The sequence below is a fragment of the Pseudonaja textilis genome, chromosome 1 (genome assembly GCF_049901715.1).
Source record: "Pseudonaja textilis isolate UNSWEBS1 chromosome 1, rPseTex1.2, whole genome shotgun sequence".
Lineage (NCBI taxonomy): Eukaryota > Metazoa > Chordata > Lepidosauria > Squamata > Elapidae > Pseudonaja > Pseudonaja textilis.
Genome location: NC_141990.1, coordinates 80,023,546 through 80,044,051, shown reverse-complemented (window position 1 = coordinate 80,044,051; position 20,506 = coordinate 80,023,546). Strand labels below are relative to the sequence as shown.

The window sequence follows — 20,506 nt, the reverse complement described above, 5'->3', positions numbered from 1 at the left end:
TTTAAGTATATCTGTGCACATCCAACTACAGATGTCTTGGAAAAAATGACTAATCAAGATCTATTCCAATTTGGTTTCAGGCCTGAATAAAAGCCAGGTCCTCAAAATTCAAGGAGAGCGCTTTCTTTCCACATAATAGGTATAATTCTTTTCTTAACTCAGAAGCCAAAGGATTTAGATCTCGGCTGAATTGCAATATATGTGAAGGCTATTTTTTAAAATTATTGGAAAAACAATACAGCTACCTGGATTTTGAAAGTACAAGAGTATTGGACTACATTTCATTAAAGTTCAGACAATTTTATAGGGTGCCTGCCTGCTTCCAACGGCGGGGGGCGGGGCGAATTCAGCTGCAATGACTCAGATATTAAATCACCTCCTGGGAAGCTTTGAACCACACTTTCTATCAAGCAAAATAATGTGCATTCTTGGAAATGTTTATTTTTATTACAGTATCTATCTTGTCTTCCTGCCTGCATAAGTAATTCAGATTCTTGCCAATGCTTTCTTTTTTTTTATTTGCCAGCTCTTTTGCTGGTAGTCCTCAACATATAGCTGCAATTGAGCCAGAAATTATATAGGTTGTGGGAGTTGTTAAGCAAGTGACTATGTGATCATACTCACTTTATGATCTTTTTACTGGTGGTCATTAAGTAAATGCAATGGTTGTTAAACAAACCCATTTTTTTCAATGGGAAGGTTTTTTGCCAGAAACCAACAAAAACTGCTGAACATCGTGATTGTGTAATAGCAATAGCAACAGCACTTCCACTTATATACCACCCCATGGTACCACGGTGCAATATGGGCCAATTGTTAAGTACCACACATGACTAAGTGGGTGGGCACAGTGGTGAGATTAAAAAAAAATTAGTACCAGTTCTGTGGGCGTGGCTTGGTGGGCGTGGTTAGATGAGCATGGCCATGTGACTGGGTAGGCGTGGCTTCTTTTTCTCATCCACCCCCCACCCAATTTTTTAGGCCTTTTGGGCCTCAGGGAAGCCTCCTGGCGAGGTGTTTTTGCTCCCAAAAGGCTCCCCTGGGGCTCAGGAAGGCAAAAAAATGGAGGGGGGCTGTGCCCCTCCCTCCATTTTTTGCCTTCCTGGGCCTAAGCAAGGAGAATCCCAGCACAGTTGATCGTATAAAAAGATAATTGTTGGGAGGGGAAAAAAAGAAATACCTTAAGGGGCAAGAGTCAGGCGGACAGGGTGAGCAAGCATTGGGTGGGTGGGGCAAGCGAGACTGGGAGACTGGGCAACCAGGTCAGGGCATGGCCAGCCAGAACTTACTACTGGTTCGGTGACCCACGCCATGAATACCACCGCCTGAATACCACCAGTGGGTGGGCATCTTTGGAACTCCAGAACTGGATCATAAGTACCTTGAGGGAGGAGGGGGGTCCATCATAATGTCAAATGGGTGACTGGTTGTTAAGCAAGGACTACTTGCTTAGCTTTAAATAAACTATCTTTTAGTTTCATAAGACAATTTTGATTTAAAAGATGGATTAAAAGCAAAAGTGGAGGAGCTACTTGAATAATGTATAGGGTTGCTTTTTTTTCCTTTTTTTTTTTACTCACCTTTACTTAGAGTTGCTGATGCTATTTTTCCAGGTACAGCTAAGTTATCATTGACCTTGCCTAATGAAGATTTGTCTTCATTCACTGTAATCGGATTGCTTTCCTTGGATCTGCTGGTACCGCTTTCCACGCTTTCATTACAGTCTGTCAACCTGCAATCAATGTCTGAAGAGTCACCAGAGGCAGCTGGAGGTTGATTGTCCACTTCGTCTTGAGCAGAAGAGCTGTCAATTAAGTCCAGCCATGACTGTCTCTCTGAATACAATAGGTTGCACAGCGAGGAAGAAGAGGAGCCTGGAGATTTCATCATGCTGCTTTCTGGGGAAGATAAGAACTGTGGTACTTCATTTAGAAGGTGTGGTGTTGAGGAAAGCTCTTGTTGGGCCTGGTTTCCAGAACAAATAAAATAAATAAATAAAAGATAAAGGCTTGTATTATTGTTATTGCCTGGAACTTAGGACTACTCTCATTTCATACTTCTAATATTATTAATTAATAAGTAATTAATTAATTATTAATATTATTAATATTAGCCTGTGATCTCAACTGGGCTAACCACCCCTTGCAGCAATTCTGAAACAGAAAACAGATGCAAACTGCAATATTAATCCTGAGGTAGGCTTAACACATTTTCAAAAACAAAGAAAAATAATACCCCATCGCTAGAAAATGGACAAAAATATCCAGCCTTGTGTACATGTATGGTGTGACTCTAAGCACTTTGATCCAGGAAATATACTTATTTACTTTAATATGCCCCTTGTTAAGTTTGGGGCCTACTCAAGAATTGGTTGGCTATCATTCTTTACGCTGTAGTTCACCCATCATTTTTACATAATATTTTTAGGTTTAGGGCCAGAGTTTCCACAGGAAGTGCTCTTCTCAAGGACAAGATGATTTTTTTATGGGTACAGGTAGTCCTTGATTTACAACAATTCCTTTAGTGACTGTTTGAACTTAGAACAGGATTGAAAAAAAGTGACTCCTAATCATTGTCCACGCGTATGATTGTTGCAACATCCCTGCAGTCATGTGATCAAAATTCAGCTGCTGTACAACTGGTTCATATTTATGACAGTTGCAGTGTCCTGGTGGGGATGACATGATCCCCACCTGTGACTTCTGACAAGCAAAGTCAAAGGGGAAGCCAGATTTACTTAATAACCATGTTACGGACTCAACAATTTCAGTGATTCACTTGACAAGAAAAATCGCAACATGGACAAAACCCTCTTAAGAAATGTTTCACTTAACGACAGAAATGTTGGGCTCAATTGTGGTTGTAAGTCGAGGACCACCTGTACATTTTTTTCCCATACAAAATCTATTCTGAAGGTTGGAGGATCTCTCAGAATCGCATAGGAAGGCTGCAACGAAAATGACAAAAACAGGGAACAATAGACAGGGACCCTCACTCTGTCAAGGACCTTGGAGTTCTCATCTCTGATGATCTAAATGCTACAGCCCACTGTAACAACATTAGGCATTAAGGCATTAAGGCATTAAGACTTGTCAACCTAATTCTGTGATGCTTTTTCTCCAGTAATATTGTACTACTGACTAGGGCATACAAAACATTTGCTAGACCAATTCTTGAATACAGCTCATTTGTCTGGAATGCACACTGCATGTCGGACATTAATACAATCGAGAGAGTCCAGAAATATTTCACGAGAAGAGTCCTCCATTCCTCTACTTGCAACAGAATACTCTATGCCTTCAGACTTGAAATTTTAGGCTTAGAAAACTTAGAACTATGACTCCTTCAGTTTGACCTAAGTATAGTACATAAAATTATCTAGTTCAATGTCCTACCTGTCAATGACTACTTCAGCTTCAACCGCAGCAATACACAAGCACACAATAGGTACAAACTCAGGGTAAACTGCACAAAACTTGATTGCAGGAAATACGTCTTCAGCAGAATGGTCAATGCCTGGAATACTCTACTAACTCTATGGTTTCTTCCCCAAACACTTTAACCTCAGACTGTCTACTGTTGACCTCACCCATTCCTAAAAGGTCTGTAAGGGGTGTGCATAAGCACACCAATGTGCCTACCCTCCCTGTCTTAATGTTCCCCTTTATTCATATCTATTTATTATCAAATGCATGCTTGACAAAATAAATAAATAAAATAAATAGCCTATTCCTCTGGTAAGGAGGTTTTCAGAATTACAGACCTTTTTCACCATAAAATAGGAAAATGTGTTTAATTAAATTTATTTTTTTTCCTACCATGGACTTGCATAGGCAATGTGCATGTATGTGTGTATGGGTGCATATCTCTGCATGTGGGTGCACCATGTAATTGAACTGAGTTGGAGGCACATTGCCTATGCAAGTCCATGGAAAGGATTACCTTATCTTACTAAAAACAGAAGAAAACTATTAGGAGAAAATATTGGCATGCGCGTGGCCCTCTGTTCTAATAACATAATTCCTTATTTGATATTTGCAAACTTGACAAGTCTAAAACCTGTATGAGCCAGGCATCTTTCCTTTCCCCCAGCAAAAGGCCATTAATTCTATGTAAAATACCTCACTGGTGAATATTTAGAAGTAATTGTTGGGGATAACAGCTAGAAACTGGGCTGTCTGAATTACATGGAACCATAATTCAGGATAAACACTGAGGCAGTTTAAATCATTTTAATCCTCAATGCTTTCATAGAGTCTGTCGCAGATACATTACGTTTATTTTTACAAATTTTACCCTACATAGTCCAGAAGATGCTATTTTGAAAGGCTTATTCTCTAAACCAAGAATGTGAAATTTATCTGACTGCGGTTCTTTTGATAAGTTCTTACTAATGCTGGCTAAAATATTCTTTCCCCGGAACCTCTTTGTTCTATCACATATCCCAGTATTTCTCAACTTCAGCAATTTTAACATACATGGGCCACAAGTCAGCATACTTGCTGCGGAATTCTGGGGCTTGAGGTCCAAACAACTTAAAATTGTTGAGGCTGAGAAACTCATTATAGATGCTGATAGGCTTCCAGAAGAAGCACAACCCAAATATTTTACTATATTCCAGAGGTCTCCAATCTTGGCAACTTTAAGATTTGTGGACTTCAACACCCGAAGTCTACAAGTCTTAAAGTTGCTAAGTTTGGGGACCCCTGCTGTATTCCCTTGGTAGCTGGAGAATAGTACAAACTCTTGTTTCCTCTAGCCTCCTTCTTAGTTCCCATCATCTCTAATCTCCTCTTCAAATGAAGGTGCCATTTTTCTGTTCCTTTCCTGATGCTCTGAGGGATGGGCTACAGCATATCCCAGTCCCTAATGTGCCTGCTTGTTTGTTCTCTCTTTAAGTTTCAGCCCCCAAGTCAGCTCTCATTGGCTGACCTTGTTACTAAGCTCTGTTCCAGTTCATGAATATACTCTGACAATTCTTTGATAAATAAATCAAACTGTTGTAAGGGAAGAGAACCATGGTGTGCTTGTGTGATGAACCTTTCCTCGTGTGATGATTCTGGGAATTGAAGTCTGCAAGTCTTAAAGGTGCCAAGTTTGGGGACCCCTGCTGTATTCCCTTGGTAGCTGGAGAATAGTAGAAACTCTAGTTTCCTCTATCGTAGAAACTTTTCTCCTCAATTCCTTGCATCCCACTGTGCAAGGTTTTTTTTTTAAACCAACAGGGCAACCTTTGACCTTTGGTCAAAAATCCACCTTTGGTATGTGTAGTGCTTTGATTGTACCACCCTGGCCATCATCTTGAATTTGTTATGCATTTTGAAATTATAAACTGCCTGGAGAGGATTACATGACTGGTAGTTTAAAAGAAATGATACTTTAAAAGAAACAAACAAAAAAAATACCATAGCGAATCGCTTAACATTTCTTTCGTCACATGACTAGTTTTAAACAGTATAAACAATTCACAACTCTTTCTACGGATTGCTTGTCTTGGAGCTCTCTTTTAAAACGTACAGGGTGACATTTGGACAAGGCCATTTAGCAAATGGAAGCAAGTTAATTACTATAATTCATACCAAATTAGACAGCAGCAACTGATCTGAATATGGAGGGGGTGGTGTCTCTGCATTTATTTCTGGATCTTCATGCTCACTTTCACTATAGCATTCTGAAACAAGATTGCAACCATTAAAAATGTGGAAGACATTCTATTTTTAATGCCCTGTAAAATAATGCATATTTTCACGATCACTTTAATTGAAAGCAGAACACATTGATTTCTGACCCTATCGTTCAGAAAGGGTATTTTGAATGCAAACTTCTTTCCTGAAGAACAACTTTTGTTTTTTTCTACCCACTTTTAGAATAGAATAGAATAGAATAGAATAGAATAGAATAGAATAGAATAGAATAGAATAGAATAGAATAGAATAGATGTATAAAGCCTCTTGTAGCAAGAAATAACAAGAGAAGTAGCCAAATGTTCACAAAGGCAATGCAAAAGTCACTGTACAGGAGCAAATAAAATCCTTGTGTAAACTACCGTTTTAATCACCAGAAACATGGTGATTACATCTGTTAGAATGGAATGAGTTACCATATGTTCAGTCTATATTAGAATAGACTTTGGACTGAACAATACATAAGCCCTAGTAAATAGAAAAAAGGAAGGACTTTCTGCATTTACATCATTGGCAAAATCACAGTTTAGCCAGACTCAAATTACCAGTAAATCTATATTATACGATAATCTGATTCCATCCCACTTTTTCTTTACTCTTTCTACATTTGGATTTCTCTTTCAAATGATTTCTTTTGCAAGTCAGTGTGGTCACTTTTTAAAGTATCCAAGGATGCTATTTGTATAGTTCTACCTTTACTATGGGTTGCTGGATTAAACCTCCTCTTCTGCTTTTGTTTTTTTTTAAACAGATTATTAGTTGATGCTTTCTATTGGAAATATGAAAAAAACCCAAAGCTCTGGATATTTACGGATAGCCATGGAGGGGTCAGAAAAGTCAAGATAGTGGCTTTGATGACATCATTGAAGCCCTGCCCCTTTTTACATGTGTTCCTTGTGTCACCTGCTTCAAAACAATTAGGGCTGCAATCACACAATCATTGATACCATCCTGGATTTTTTTACACCCCATCCTGATTCACATGGGAAAAGAATAGGCCTTTTTAAAATATCACATATAGTGCAACAAAACTGATTAGCATCATCTAATCAAAGCCCAACCCTTAATTGCACCTACGTAATCAGGAACATCAAACAAGAAAGTCACTTGATTCCCTTCCTGGGTTGAGGTATTAGGTCTTTATAACTCTGCCTAACAACACACAGTAACCCAGAGACTGATTAATTTCTTCTCTGCCCAAAACTGTTCTCCTTTTGAAAATTACTGTTTGGATTTTATAGTAGCAAAAGCCATCCTGCAAGAAGAGGCTAAATTTTTCAGGCCATCAGTGATACTTACATCTATCAAGAACATGCCCAGAAATATGTCACTCATTTTCATCCTTTGTTTCAGATGAGACTCAACAGGGAAGTGAAATTTTGCTAGGCTTTGACAGTATTAGGATAAAACAAGCCTGTTAAAGTGACTGAACTTGCTAAACAGAGTAGCTGCTTAGTGTCTGCTGCTCTTTAGAACTACTGGTTCTACAGAACCAGGCCAAACCAGTAGCACCCTTGGTAACTGCTATATTCTTTGTTTTGGTACAAATAGAAATTGAGTCAGATGGCTTAAGAATGTACACTGAACCAAATCCTCTCATATCCCAGAACTAATCCTGTCCCTATCCTGCAAAATGTTAGAAGTTGTTCAATACTAAGGATTCATTTTGGTCTAATCAAATATTTAAACTCCCTATTGTTTTTTTTATAAACAGTAGTCTTCATATACAAAAGCACAGTGAGATTCCTTGTAAAAAGTTGACATCTGAACTTACCTTCTTCATTTTTTTTATTAGCCTGTTGCTCTAGGACTGCCACACCTAATTTATTTAGCCATCTGAAATTTAAAATGGAGATACATTTAAATAGAATGTCATATCAAGTCTGTCTTTAAAAAGTGTGAACTAATTAATATGTGTTCACGTAATTTACCAGAGTGTTTATTAAAGTAAACTAAATCAAACCTACCAAGCAAACATGATTCCTATTAAAGATCTTCACTCAAATGAAAATAATTGAAGATATTTATTTGCACTTCCACTGCTGTGTACAATTCAAATTTATTTATTATTTCTATAAAACATTTATACAGTTCCCTGACATGTTTCCTGAACTGAATGGAGAACTGAGAGGTGAAGTTTAACTTTCCCCATTTGCAATCTTCTTGAGTGCGTTTTACTTAGAAACTGTTGAGCCATAGCAAAGATGGAGTTGAATATGTTTGCACGGATCAGTGGATGAGAGAAAGAAAAAGAAGTAAGGTCCTTGCTGATTTTACATTCAGCCATGAAGATATGTGATCAGGAAAAAAGACAGACATCTTATGTTTGTTTTTTCCTGAGCTTTATTATTTTATTTTATCTTTGATAATTTTTTTTATCCTGCCTTGATTACTTTATAAGTAACTCCACACAGTGAATTTACATAATACTCCTTCCTCATCCTACTTTGGTCACAACAGCCCTGTGAGGTAAGTTGGACTGAGGGAGAAAGTTACTGGCCCAAAGTCACCCAGTTAGTTTTCAAGCCTAAAGGGGGACTAGAACTCACAGTTTCCTAGTTTGTAGGCCATCACCTTAACTAGTGCCATTGAACTGACACTTTAGACAACGGTCTACATAGAAATCATAATCAAAACAATACAATCAATCCACTGAAAGAAATTGAAGTTCCATATTTATTTTTACTTACATATTCATTTCATGTGCATTTTCTGCTGCAAAATAGAATGTCTTGATTTGTGGGTGTGTGATCTTCATCGCGCTTCCAAAACAAATTAAAATATATGGGAAAAAGTTAGACTTTCTAAAAGTTAGGCTGAATGAAAGAATCAGAAAGGTTTCAATACAATGAAATATCCCCAAAACCTAGTTTCATGAGGTATTCCAGAAGACTATCGTGGGGGGCAAAATATCCAGGTAATTCAAACAAGTTAAGAAGATCTTGCTCTCAAGATGACTTGAGCAATCTCAATCTCATATTTCATCTTAAATCCATACTGTGTCAAGAGCTGAAAACAGCCACTAACCTAGGAAAATCTTATGTATAAGTTTTAATTATTGTAATGAAATGCAAATTTTTTTGAAAATCTACTAGGCTGCAATATTGTGCACTCCTTTTTCCATTGCTTAACAATGTTCAATCCCAGCTTCTGCTTAATTTTTTTCATAATTCACAATAACTTCAAAATAATTTGTAATTTTCCCAAAGACCGAAATAAAAATGATAGACTTACTGTTTTTTCTTGCATTCTGTTGCTTGATCCACTGTGAAGTTGGGAAGGTTGAGGAAGCCTTCTGCTTTCTCTGCCTAACGGGGGGAGGGAACCACAAAATATTTATATATGCCCTGTTATTCATCAAAATTAGATATTGGAAATTAATTGAACTTCATATCATGGTTCACATTATGGAAAAGATATTTTAGCTTCTTGAACTAAATTGTAAACCATAGTATATTCTGAGGGATTTTCTCAGTAGTGTAAACAAATAGGGAATGAAATACGAGGGCTATCCACAAAATAGATTACGTTTTGCGATAGAAAAAAAACAAAGTGTAGGAAAAAAAATTTATTATATACACTTGAAAGTGACACTTAAATACTACTTTTCAACATATTCACCGAACAAATTGAGGCACTTATCATAGCAGTGAACATGCTTTGTAATTCCATTGTCATAAAATTCAGCCTCCTGGTGCAAGATCGGGGCTGTAGGGCAGATGAGGAAAAATCTCCCACTTGAAAGCATTCAGGACTTCTCGAGTGCGATTTGCTGTGTGTGGTCGAGCATTGTCATGCAAAAACAAATTTTTCGAGCTTAACTTTCCTCTACACTTGTTCTGAATTGCTTTTCTTACGAGGATGGAAATTTCAAACAGTTTATGGTTTTTTGCCAACAAAAACCTTATCACTGATCACACCTCACAACTCGCGGGATTTTCAATTGCAGCACACATTTCAAACGTTTGCTGTGAAATAACGGGCAACGATACGAACCTCCCACTCGCACGACTAGATTCAGACTGAGCAGCGCACCCACAGACCAAAGATGGCCGCGCTAGCCCCGCCCCTTCTTGCTACAGATGAAAACGTAATTTATTTTGTGGATAGCCCTCGTATATAGGGTCTTTGCTCCCTGCATTCTTATGCTCAAATGTTTACCAATTACTTAATTGGATAATATAGAATTTATATTCTCTCACTAGCTCATAGAATTCTAGACAGCTGTAAAATCGAAACTAACTGTGTACTCTAATAGAACTGCAGAAATTCAGATCAGTTCATGTGTAAACAAAACAAACAGACAAGCAAATACAGATAGTCCTCAATATACAACAGTCCATTCAGTGATTATTCATAGTTACAATGGCACTGAAAAAAGTGACTTTTGACCATTTTTCACAGTTACAACCTTTGCAGCTTCCCCGTAATCCTGTGATCAAAATTCAGATGCTTGGCAACTGGTTCATATTTATGACCAATGATTCACTTAACAACTGTGACAAGAAAGGTCGTAAAATGGGGCAAAACTCACTTAACAACAGAAATTTTGGGCTCACATGTGGTTGTAAGTCAAGGACTACCAGTATGACGTTACCATGGGTGTATATGAGCACATCATTCATTAGCTGATTTTTCTGAATGTAAGACAGTAGATACCATTTCCTATTAATAGAAAGCTGCTAAGTCATCCGCTTCTAAGATATTTCAAAAGGGGAAGTAAAGAAGAAGATTGGTGACTGATATATCATTGACCATGTATCGTTCTAGTGGAAGGTGCAGAAATAATTGTCATTCTCAAATTTTATATTAGAGTATGCTCTAATATAGAGTATACTGTAGAATATGCTATGAAATCCACACACACACCCCCAGGAGTAAAACTAGTGGATTTTTGTACTTGTGAAAACTGCATTTCTCACATATGGCACCAAGTAAGAAGCCTGCAAGGTTTTAGAAAGCTCCGTTCATTAATTTTTATTATGGAATGTGAGTGGAATGGAATGTGAGTCAGCTGCCCATTCCCTGGTCAAAAAAATTAGCAAATAAAAGATCAGAAAAACTGGTTCAGATATTAGTGAACTAAACCCTATTTAATACCTTTCGTGCAATCTGTTAAACTGTCCCTATTGTCAAGTAGGAAAGAGGGATAGATAGATATGGAACAAACCCTGGTAGAAATAGAAGAACATGAACAAGCACTTGTCATAATATACAATTTCATAAAAACCTTTTTTAATATCCCCACTTTCATGAGAATTATTAGCTAGAACCTAATATAATATGTAACCCCCTAAAGCACAATAGAATAGAATAGAATACAACACAACACAACACAACACAACACAATACAATACAATAACAGAGTTGGAAGGGAACTTGGAGGTCTTCTAGTCCAATCCCCTGCTTAGACAGGAATCCCTACACCACTTCAGACAAATGGTTATCCAATTTCTTCTTAAAAAATTCCAGTGTTGGAGCAGTTACTTGCTCTGGAGGCAACTTGTTCCACTGATTAATTGTTCTAACTGCCAGGAAATTTCTGCTTTAATTCTAAGTTGCTTCTCTCCTTGATTAGTTTCCACCCATTGCTTCTGGTCCTGTCCTCAGCTGCTTTGGAGAATAGCTTGACCTCTAAATCTTCTTTGTGGCAGCCCCTGAGATATTGGAACACTGCTATCATGTCACCCCTAGTCCTTTTTTTCATCAGACTAGACATACCCAGTTCCAGCAACTGTTCTTTATATGTTTTAGCCTCCAGTCCCCTAATCATCTTTGTTGCTCTTCTCTGCACTCTTTCTAGAATCTCAACATCTTTTTTACATCGTGGTGACCAAAACTGGATGCAGTATTCCAAGTGTGGCCTTACCAAGGCATTATAAAGTGTGGTATTAACACTTTGTGTGATCTTGGTTCTTGATTGAGAACTGCTGGACAGTTTTGGTAAACCATTTACTATAGTTACAAAGTAGATCCATCAGTAACAAAATTCTCTCCTTTTCTCTGTCAGGATTCTGGTAGTTACTCCAATTAAATCATGAGTCTCGAGCCAAACTTCTAAAACTTAATAGGAAATATTGGGTTTTAACATGCCGGCACAACCTGGGTGTAGCAGACTCTGAGACACATAATTCACTTTCACCCTTGATCCTGATTTCCACCCACCCACCCCTCTGGGTGTATCATAATTCATATTCTCCAATGAAACACGTCCATAGCCAAGTGTCATCAATTACGTTCTCTAGTTGGATTTTTGCACGGCAGAAACTTCAGTAACCTAGTTACAATCTCTGAAAAACTTTGCCTGGAATACACTTTCAATTCCAAACTGTCGCACTGCCCTTTCAAACCCCTTTCCCCTCTCCCTTTCTGTTGGCAACTATAAAACATCAATAGAAATGTTTTTTGAGTTGACAATCTAATTGTGACGTTTTCCCCAAGACAAAGAGTCTTGAAGGCCATGTATCCCTTGCATTGGCTTTGGTTACACAAACTGATTCACCAGCTCAGCTAAACATCTATCAGGTGCATGAAATAAACAGATAAATAAAAGTAATCCCTATTATTTTACATATTCTGAATCACTAACAATACTTTAGGGGGGATTCAGATTCACATCGGTGGGTTTTTAAAAAGAATTCCTAGTTCTCTGGGAAAGAATCTAACGCAAGTTAAGGCAGAAGGAAAGGGAAGAAGAGGATGACCAGCAGCAAGATGGATGGCCTCAGTTACAGCAATGATAAATGAACAGGATAAATCACCCTGGAGAAAGTCTATCCATGTAGTTGCTAGGATTCAAAAACAACTTGATACCAATAATCAATCAGTCAGTCACCGTGTCTGACTTTGCATGGTTCATTTCAGGATTTGCTAAAATCTAAAGTAGATCCCTATTTGCTACCAGCCACCGTGATTCAATGAGAATTGACCCTCACATAATTGGCAAATATATGTGGAAAGGGCAGAATGTAGGCTGAATTAATTTAAAAGCCTAACTAATATTTCTATTCTCTGGGATCTTACTGACAGACTAGGAGATACACTGCACCAATCTGCTGTTGCTAAGTTACATTTCCCCGAATCTCTGGGCGACAAAAGATATTGTTCTGAGACAATAGTCTTCTTCCTTCATTAAAAAAATATTACTTCCCATCCTGAAGAAGAATAAAGTGAGCATGGCAGGCCAGGCAATCAAAGGGTGAACAAGGTTTCTGCAACTAAGGTATCTGCCTCCACAAACAGATCAGTGCCTAAAATTTCCATTTACAACATTTGATTGTGAAATGAGGATAGGATTGCAGAGAATAGTGAAGGTTACAAATCACCATATTCCTAAAACCCCAGGAAATAATGGGTGCTAGGTTGCAATTACAATTTCTGCTTGCAGAAAAAGCTTTTGATCTTAAAAATTCTATTTCTATAGAGAGGCATAAAACAGCCTTGCAATGTTTATACCCAGTGCACTCTTGTTAACAGAAATCACCTGTTTATAGGGAAGCCCCAAGAAAAATAGATGCTAGCAAATGCTTTGGTTATACAAACTGATTCACCAGCTCAGCTAAACACCTATTAGGTGCATAAAATAAATCTGAAACCGAAAAGTTATATCTGGCCAAAATGGTTAGGATACAGTAGTCTTCCTCAACAAGAGAATTTGGGTTCAAGCTGTCTCCATCTCTGATAACCAAAAACAATGGAATTTAACTTCTCAACATGGCACTGGGTTCAAGAAAGCATTCCCATTATTGGAACTATCTTCTTTAGACGAAGACATTATGGGTGCATTAGAGCATTTCATCTCACAGTGGTACAAAGAAAATGAATGCTTGCACAGCAATTGTCTTTGCTTGGCAGTTAACTGTTTCCATGTGGAAGTGAAACCTGAATCATAAGTTCTGTTCTAGTACTAAAAATATTTTCTTTGCTCCTGAGGTCTGGGGTCTTCCACTGACAGGCATTCATGGAAAAACTTTTTCCTTCTCACAGTTAATGAATCTCTCTCCCTTGGGCATAAAAGATCATTCTAGAATTATGAGGTTATTTAATTTCAAGTCCTTATTTTACGCTGGGATTAGAGGGCCTGAGGTTAGCCACATGACCAAAGAAATCCATTGCTTTCCACCATGTGACTATTAGGTGGGAGAGACACATGTCTGCACATGTGACTGATGCCTTAAGTCTGTGATGGCGAACCTATGGCATGCGCCAGAGGTGGCATGCAGCGCCCTCTCTGATGGCACGCAAGCCGTCGACCCAGTTCATCTCTGATGCACATGCATGTGTGCCTCCTGCTGGCCAGCTGGCCTTTGGGTCTCTGCTGTGCATGCATGGGGACAGGGCACATGCAGGGAGCTGTACGTACATGTGTGTGGGCTGCAGGCGCATGGGCAAGGGCATGTAGGGGTTGCGCATGCATGTGTGGAGAAGGTGGGGCACAGGGGGCAAGGTGCATGCCTGGGGGGCAATGGTGATATTCAAAATTACTACCGGTTTTGTGCTTGGTGGGCGTGATGTGGCTTGGTAGATGTGGTGTGGCTTGGTGGGCATGGCTTGGTGGGCATGACAGGGGAAGGATACTGCAAAATCTCCATTCACTCCCCACCCTGCTAACCTGCTTTCCAGCTCTGTTCTCATGTGCAGGTTAACAAAAAAAGACTCAGCCGATCAGCTGGAACTCGGGAGGCAGAGAATAGATGGGGGCGGGGCCAGTCAGAGGTGCAATTTGCCGCTTCTCCGAACTACTCAAAATTTCTGCTACCGGTTCTCCAGAACTGGTCAGAACCTGCTAAACACCACCTCTGCTTCCAACTCTGTTATTCTATTTTATTCTAGTCAATGGGGAAGCCGTATTTACTTAACAACTGTTCTACTGACTTAACAACTACAGGGATTCACTTAACAGCTGTAGCAAATAAGGTCATAAAATAGTAAAATAGCAAAATGTCAGAACTGGCTGAATACCGCCTCTGCCGGGGAGTGTGGGAACGCATTGTATTTTGGGGGTTCAGGCATACGTGCATGCTTTGGCCACTCAGTCCAGAAAAGTTTAGCTATCACTGCCTTAAGTACTTGGAGTACCACATGTTTTCAACTTATAAGAGCATTTCTTATGTAAGATGAATAAACTTTTAGTTGCTCTTTATTCATCAAAAATCACTTGTGGAGTAGTAACCTAAAAAGAGCAAGACTTCTATTGATCAGCTATGATTTCTAGTTGCAGAGCCTTCATGATCAGATAAAATTCAATTATCAGAATCTCTCTTTCCTTCACTATTCAGTAAAGATTGCTGCTGGCTGCAGTTTTAGTCTGGTTATCCATGGTACCTCCTATGGAAAGTTCCAAACTTTCAGAGGCCAGATAGAAGACAGACTGGTGCTTAAAGGTTGCTAAGATGTTCAGAATGCCTCCAGTGTAGACTGTCAAAAAGAATCAACTCCAGACTTCTCTACAGGTAAGGGACAATATATAGGTCTTATTGTGGTGGCAGTTCTCTGGGGACTCAACAGACCACAGCCAAAACCTTATTTCCAGCCTTGTCCTTTATATATATATATAGTCATCACATTTCCTTTTAAGCTAAGCAATATAATGCAGAGTACAGGAAAGAGATAAATGTCTACAGAGATTCTCAGTTATCTAGTCATGGTTGTCCCAAAGGTGCTTTTTTTCAAGAGGCAATTGGACTTTCTGGGTTTTCTTTGAAGACATTTCACTTCTCATCCAAGAAGCTTCTTTAGCTCTGAAGAAGCTTCTTGGATGAGTAGCAAAACATCTTCAAAGAAAAAACAGAAAGTCCAGTGGCCTCTTGGGGAAGAAAAAGCATATTTGGGACAGGAAAGAGATAAGAAATAATAAAAGGGAGGGAGGAAAGAAATAGTTTACAAATTAATAATATTCATTATAATTCTCCACACTTTTCCTCTCTTCAGACAGTCCCTGTTCCTATCACATCTACGTATTGCTTCAGGCACTGCCTTTTGACCTTTAAATTCCTCACTTCTGTAAATTCATCAACTCCATCCAATTCCACTTTCCTCTCTTCTCAGTTCATTCCATTTTCTTCATGCATTTGCTTTTCAGTCCAGTCCATGTTCATTCTGTCTATAGAACAACTCACTGCAATGTATCTTTTTTATATACCTGTTAGTCATTTTATATTCAGTCTATATAATTCAGCACTCGTCCATCTTCTGTTTTCTTCATGGTTTACCACAGACACTACCCTCTCCATTCAGTTTACTCTTTATATTTCTTTTGACGTACCTAGCTCTCATGTTTTGTAACAAGCTGAGCAAAATCATGTTCTTATACACAGACATTTTCATTTGACGATAATAATTTCTCAGAACAGACTACATATATTATATATTATCCACCACCATTCTACTAACATTTGCCCATCCAAACATTTTCCCTTTAATTTTTACCTCTTTAATAAACAATCTGCTGCGGTACAAAAGTATATGTTTATATTTTATTTAAGTATAACATGCAATCATTCACCCCATTTTTCCTGTCAGCTACAAATATGTTTGCCTTTGATATATTCATTTTCAGATCCATATTTCTTTTTGCATCATACAACTTAATATTCACTGAAAATCTTTCAGGTTTTCAATCAACAACATGGTGTTACCTTCATACAAAAATGTACATTCATGTACTTTGCCAAAAAGTCTGTAATATCACCAAAACATCTTGATATGTTTATAGATCAATTCTTTAAACAACCAAGTGGTCATATTCTGTTTGATGTTGAATATACACATTCTGTTTATCCTCACTCGTGGTTTAGTTCCAGCATGTACCTCTCTTATCATATTCAGAAACCAATCTGCTATGCTATATTAGCACAAAATATTCTATACTTTCAGCCTATTAATTGTATCATATATTTAACAAATGGCCTGAGTTGTGAGGGATAGGGCAGTTTAGAAATACAGGTAATGAATAAATCATACAGTTTCTGTAACCAAATCGACAGCTGTATTATAAATTTCTGAAATTCATACATTTCTTCCCCACTATTAATGGCAATCATGGAACTATTCTGTTGCTTGCAAAATATTCTGGAGCCCTGTCTGATTACATGTGACTATGGGCCAGTCACTCTCTTTCCAAATCATCTCACAGGATTATTGTGGACAAAATAGGATTAGGAAGGAGTATCGTGTGTGCTGAATTATTTATAAAAAAGAATAATAAAGATGGGATAATAAATAAATAAATAAATTGAGAAAAAACATAGAGCAGATGGAGTTCTTCTTATCATTTTGGCTACATTACAATGAAAATACAAGAAAAGCCATGCTAGACTAAAACAAAGGCCTACCAGGTCCAGCCATGTCCAGCATTCTTTTCCCACAATGGTCTGGAAGATACCACTGGGAGTCATAAGGTGGAAATCAATATCATCCCATTAGTCACATGAGATGTGAAGAGTCTGTAGCTCTCTAAATATTGGTGAGCAGGACTTTCTCAAGAATTGGAACTCTCGGGAATTAGAAATGAAAAACATTCAGGAATTAGAAATGAAAGCAGAGTCTGCAGGGAATGGTAGTTCAGAAAGATGTGGATGGGGAGGACTATATGCTAGTGGTTGTACAGTGATTCCCAACATTTTCTTCACCATGGACCCCCTTTAAATACCTTTTGTGGCAACAGACCACCAAGATTTAACTCAAGATTTAAATCATAACATTTTTTCAAGTCTTTGTGGACACCTTTGATGACATCGTGGCCCCACAGGGTCTACAGACCACAGGTTGAGAATCACTGTGTTAGCATATAGCCATTGGAATAATAATCGTAGTTTGATGGTTGATGACATGATATGTCATGACAATGGTGACAAATCAAATCCCAAAGGATTATAAGGAACAAAACTATGGACAGAAAACAGCAAGATACTTTCAGAAGTGTTGATCGTTCATAAGACTTGCTATAGTCTGAATCTTAATAGCAAACCCTAAATATATTATAATACACTAATTCACTCTAGGTTTTCAATAGAAATAGCTGGTAAATGCATAGATAGATGATAGATAGATAGATAGATAGATAGATAGATAGATAGATAGATAGATAATGTTTTTGTAGATTTTCACAGGTACAGATATGTAGGTCTAGGTGTGTTCAGGTCTTTTCCTGTGTAAGATTAAGAGTATCTTGGCGACGTCTCGGTGAGGTCCCACTCGCCATCCTCAGGCTGGTGCTTTTGGCTTCGTTCCAGTGCAAGCAGTTTGCTTGCACTGGCATATATATATGTGTGTGTGTGTGTTTTCTTAAGTTTTCACAGGTACTTACATGTATAGTATTCAGCTTTGTTTGGGTATTTTCCCACAGTCATTATAGTTGTGCTTTTAAAGTTGTAGCAACGTTTCGGCAGAATCTCATCTGCCATCATCAGGCTTCTGTATTGTGTTCATCAGATACCCGAACAAAGCTGAATACCATATATATATTTTTTTTTTCTTAAGTTTTTGCAGGTATTTATATGTATGGTATTCAGCTTTGTTCGGGTATTTTCCCACGTCATTATAGTTGTGCTTTTAAATACAGAAGCCTGATGATGGCAGATGAGATTCTGCCGAAACGTTGCTACAACTTTAAAAGCACAACTATAATGACGTGGGAAAATACCCGAGCAAAGCTGAATACCATACATATATATTCTCCTATCCAAGAATAACACAGGAATCAACAAAATTGAGCAATCAGTAATGAAGACCATAATTTCATTTTTTAACAAACAAATCATGTTAATCAACGTTGCGTAGCTTTCTCCATGAATATCTTCAACTATTTTAGAATCAGGCTTAAAATAATTCTTGTTAATTTTGTCTATATAATGTTTTTCTATTCTTCTTTTCAGTAAAATTTCAGAGGCACTGGTGAACCAAAATCGAAACTATCTGTTTAACAACACAGTTAAAACAAAAAGCAAGAGGAAGCCAGTAATAAACCCTAATTCAGCTTTTCATATCTTCAAACCTAATCAGGACACACTTCTCTCCAAAATCTTGATGCACACTATCCATGCTATCATTTAATAGGATATCACTAAAATACTGTTATATACATAGATTTAAGAGTAGGATTCTCTTAGAACAAACTTCTTAATGAAGGAGAACTTCTAGCACTAAACCTCTAGGACTAAAGATGTTGTCTAGTCCGATAACAAAATCTCTTCAAGAAAATATCCAAGAGAGCACCAAGGACTCCACAGTTACCAAAGTTTACAGTGGATCAAAGAGATACTGATGTCAGATTTATTTTTTTAAAATATCAAACCAACAGTAGCATCTTGACTACTGGACTCCCAGAAGACAACAAGAACTGGTTCTGTATTCAAATTGGATTAGAATCCCAATATTTAAATTGATCCATAATTCTAGTATCATCCTGGAGTCTCAAATGAATCATACTTTGGGGGAATAGTACTTTGTCCTGTTACCATAAGCACAGAAATTTAGTAACCCCCTAGTTTATTTTTTTTTAATGTTATGCCAGATTACCTTTATGAACACAGTATTAGTAAAAAAAAAAAAAATCCATATTCAAACACAAGTCCTACAATCTTCAAATAGGGCAGTGACTACAAATTATAGGTATTGTAACATGGAGACCACAAGAGTGGAAAAGACAGATAAAGACCAGTTGGCATAATAACAATAATAGAAACAGAAACTATTTATATTGTGCTTTGCTGACACTAATTTATCTGTGTAACTTTCTAAAAAATGAAGGACACATTCAAATTATTTAGAAAATGCCATCTTGGAACCATACTGCTGTAATGGAAAGGACATCTGTGAATTGTACATGGGTGTAAGAAAAGTAGGACATAAACACTTATATCCAATAAAGAGATTGCTTGGATTGTCGATCTATAAATTCACTTGCATCAAGCTAGTGAGAACAGTTAGGCAAAGAGAACACACACAGCTTTCATTTGTTGACTGATTCAATCACATTGATATTGCCGACCGTCCCACATAGTGATTTTGCACAATATTCAAAATAATAATCTAAATGTATATAAAAACATTAAAACAACTAATCTGAATGTTAAAAAACAAGGTGAAACCAATTTAAAAAAACAAAATAGCAGTAAAACCTCCCAAGATGATTTCCATTAATTGTCATACATAGCATCAAACAAGTTCCACTATCATGTTACACCCAACCCAGTTCCCAAACCATAGTTCAAGGCCTTCCAGAAGACCAGCAGGGTTGGTGCTAGCCTCATAGAGGGGTAGAGGGGAAGAATAGTCATTCTAACATACTCCAGTCATAACATTTTCCCTTTCCTACCTTACAAACTGGGTGAAAAAAGAATGTGGATAGGCTTGATTGCACACAAGTGGGAAATAAATATGTTCTCTTTTTACAAGCCCCAAACTTCCCTCATGAGATATGCTTTACTTAAATATTTTTCATCAAAAACAAACAATTATTCCTGTCAGAAAACAGTGTCTTTCCCACCATTGTTGAATTACCTCATATATGACACCAAAATGCACCAGATACAAACACACACAAACACACACACACCTACAATTTGAATTTTAGGCAGGATTTCATTGTAGGGAAGTAAGATTCTATTTTGATTTATCTATAGAAATGAAGAGATTGACATTCTTACCAGCTGATAGCTGTACCAGTATAAAGACGAAGCCTTCAGGACACACCAAAACTTTTTCCATTTGTTGCCAATAAAGCCTCCTTTTTCCTTTTTTTTATACAGCCAACCCTGACAATCAGCCAATCCAAGATCCTTACATGAGATCCTTCGGCGACTCATGCTGTGAAAACCTAT

The 20,506-nt window shown here is 37.7% G+C and overlaps 1 protein-coding gene across 3 annotated transcripts in view; it reads right to left on the bottom strand.

Moving 5' to 3' along the window:
• The window catches only part of IPCEF1 (interaction protein for cytohesin exchange factors 1), a 43,973-nt gene that overhangs the window by 4,476 nt on the left and 18,991 nt on the right, over window positions 1-20,506 (bottom strand). For all 3 annotated transcript variants that reach the window (XM_087939307.1, XM_026705031.2, XM_026705032.2), the window contains 6 exons: window positions 20,333-20,502; window positions 8,919-8,992; window positions 8,375-8,446; window positions 7,459-7,520; window positions 5,580-5,671; window positions 1,581-1,965 (listed from right to left, as the gene is read on the bottom strand). In XM_087939307.1, coding sequence (XP_087795433.1) covers window positions 1,581-1,965; window positions 5,580-5,671; window positions 7,459-7,520; window positions 8,375-8,446; window positions 8,919-8,992; window positions 20,333-20,502 — 855 coding nt within the window. The remainder of the gene's footprint in view (window positions 1-1,580; window positions 1,966-5,579; window positions 5,672-7,458; window positions 7,521-8,374; window positions 8,447-8,918; window positions 8,993-20,332; window positions 20,503-20,506) is intronic.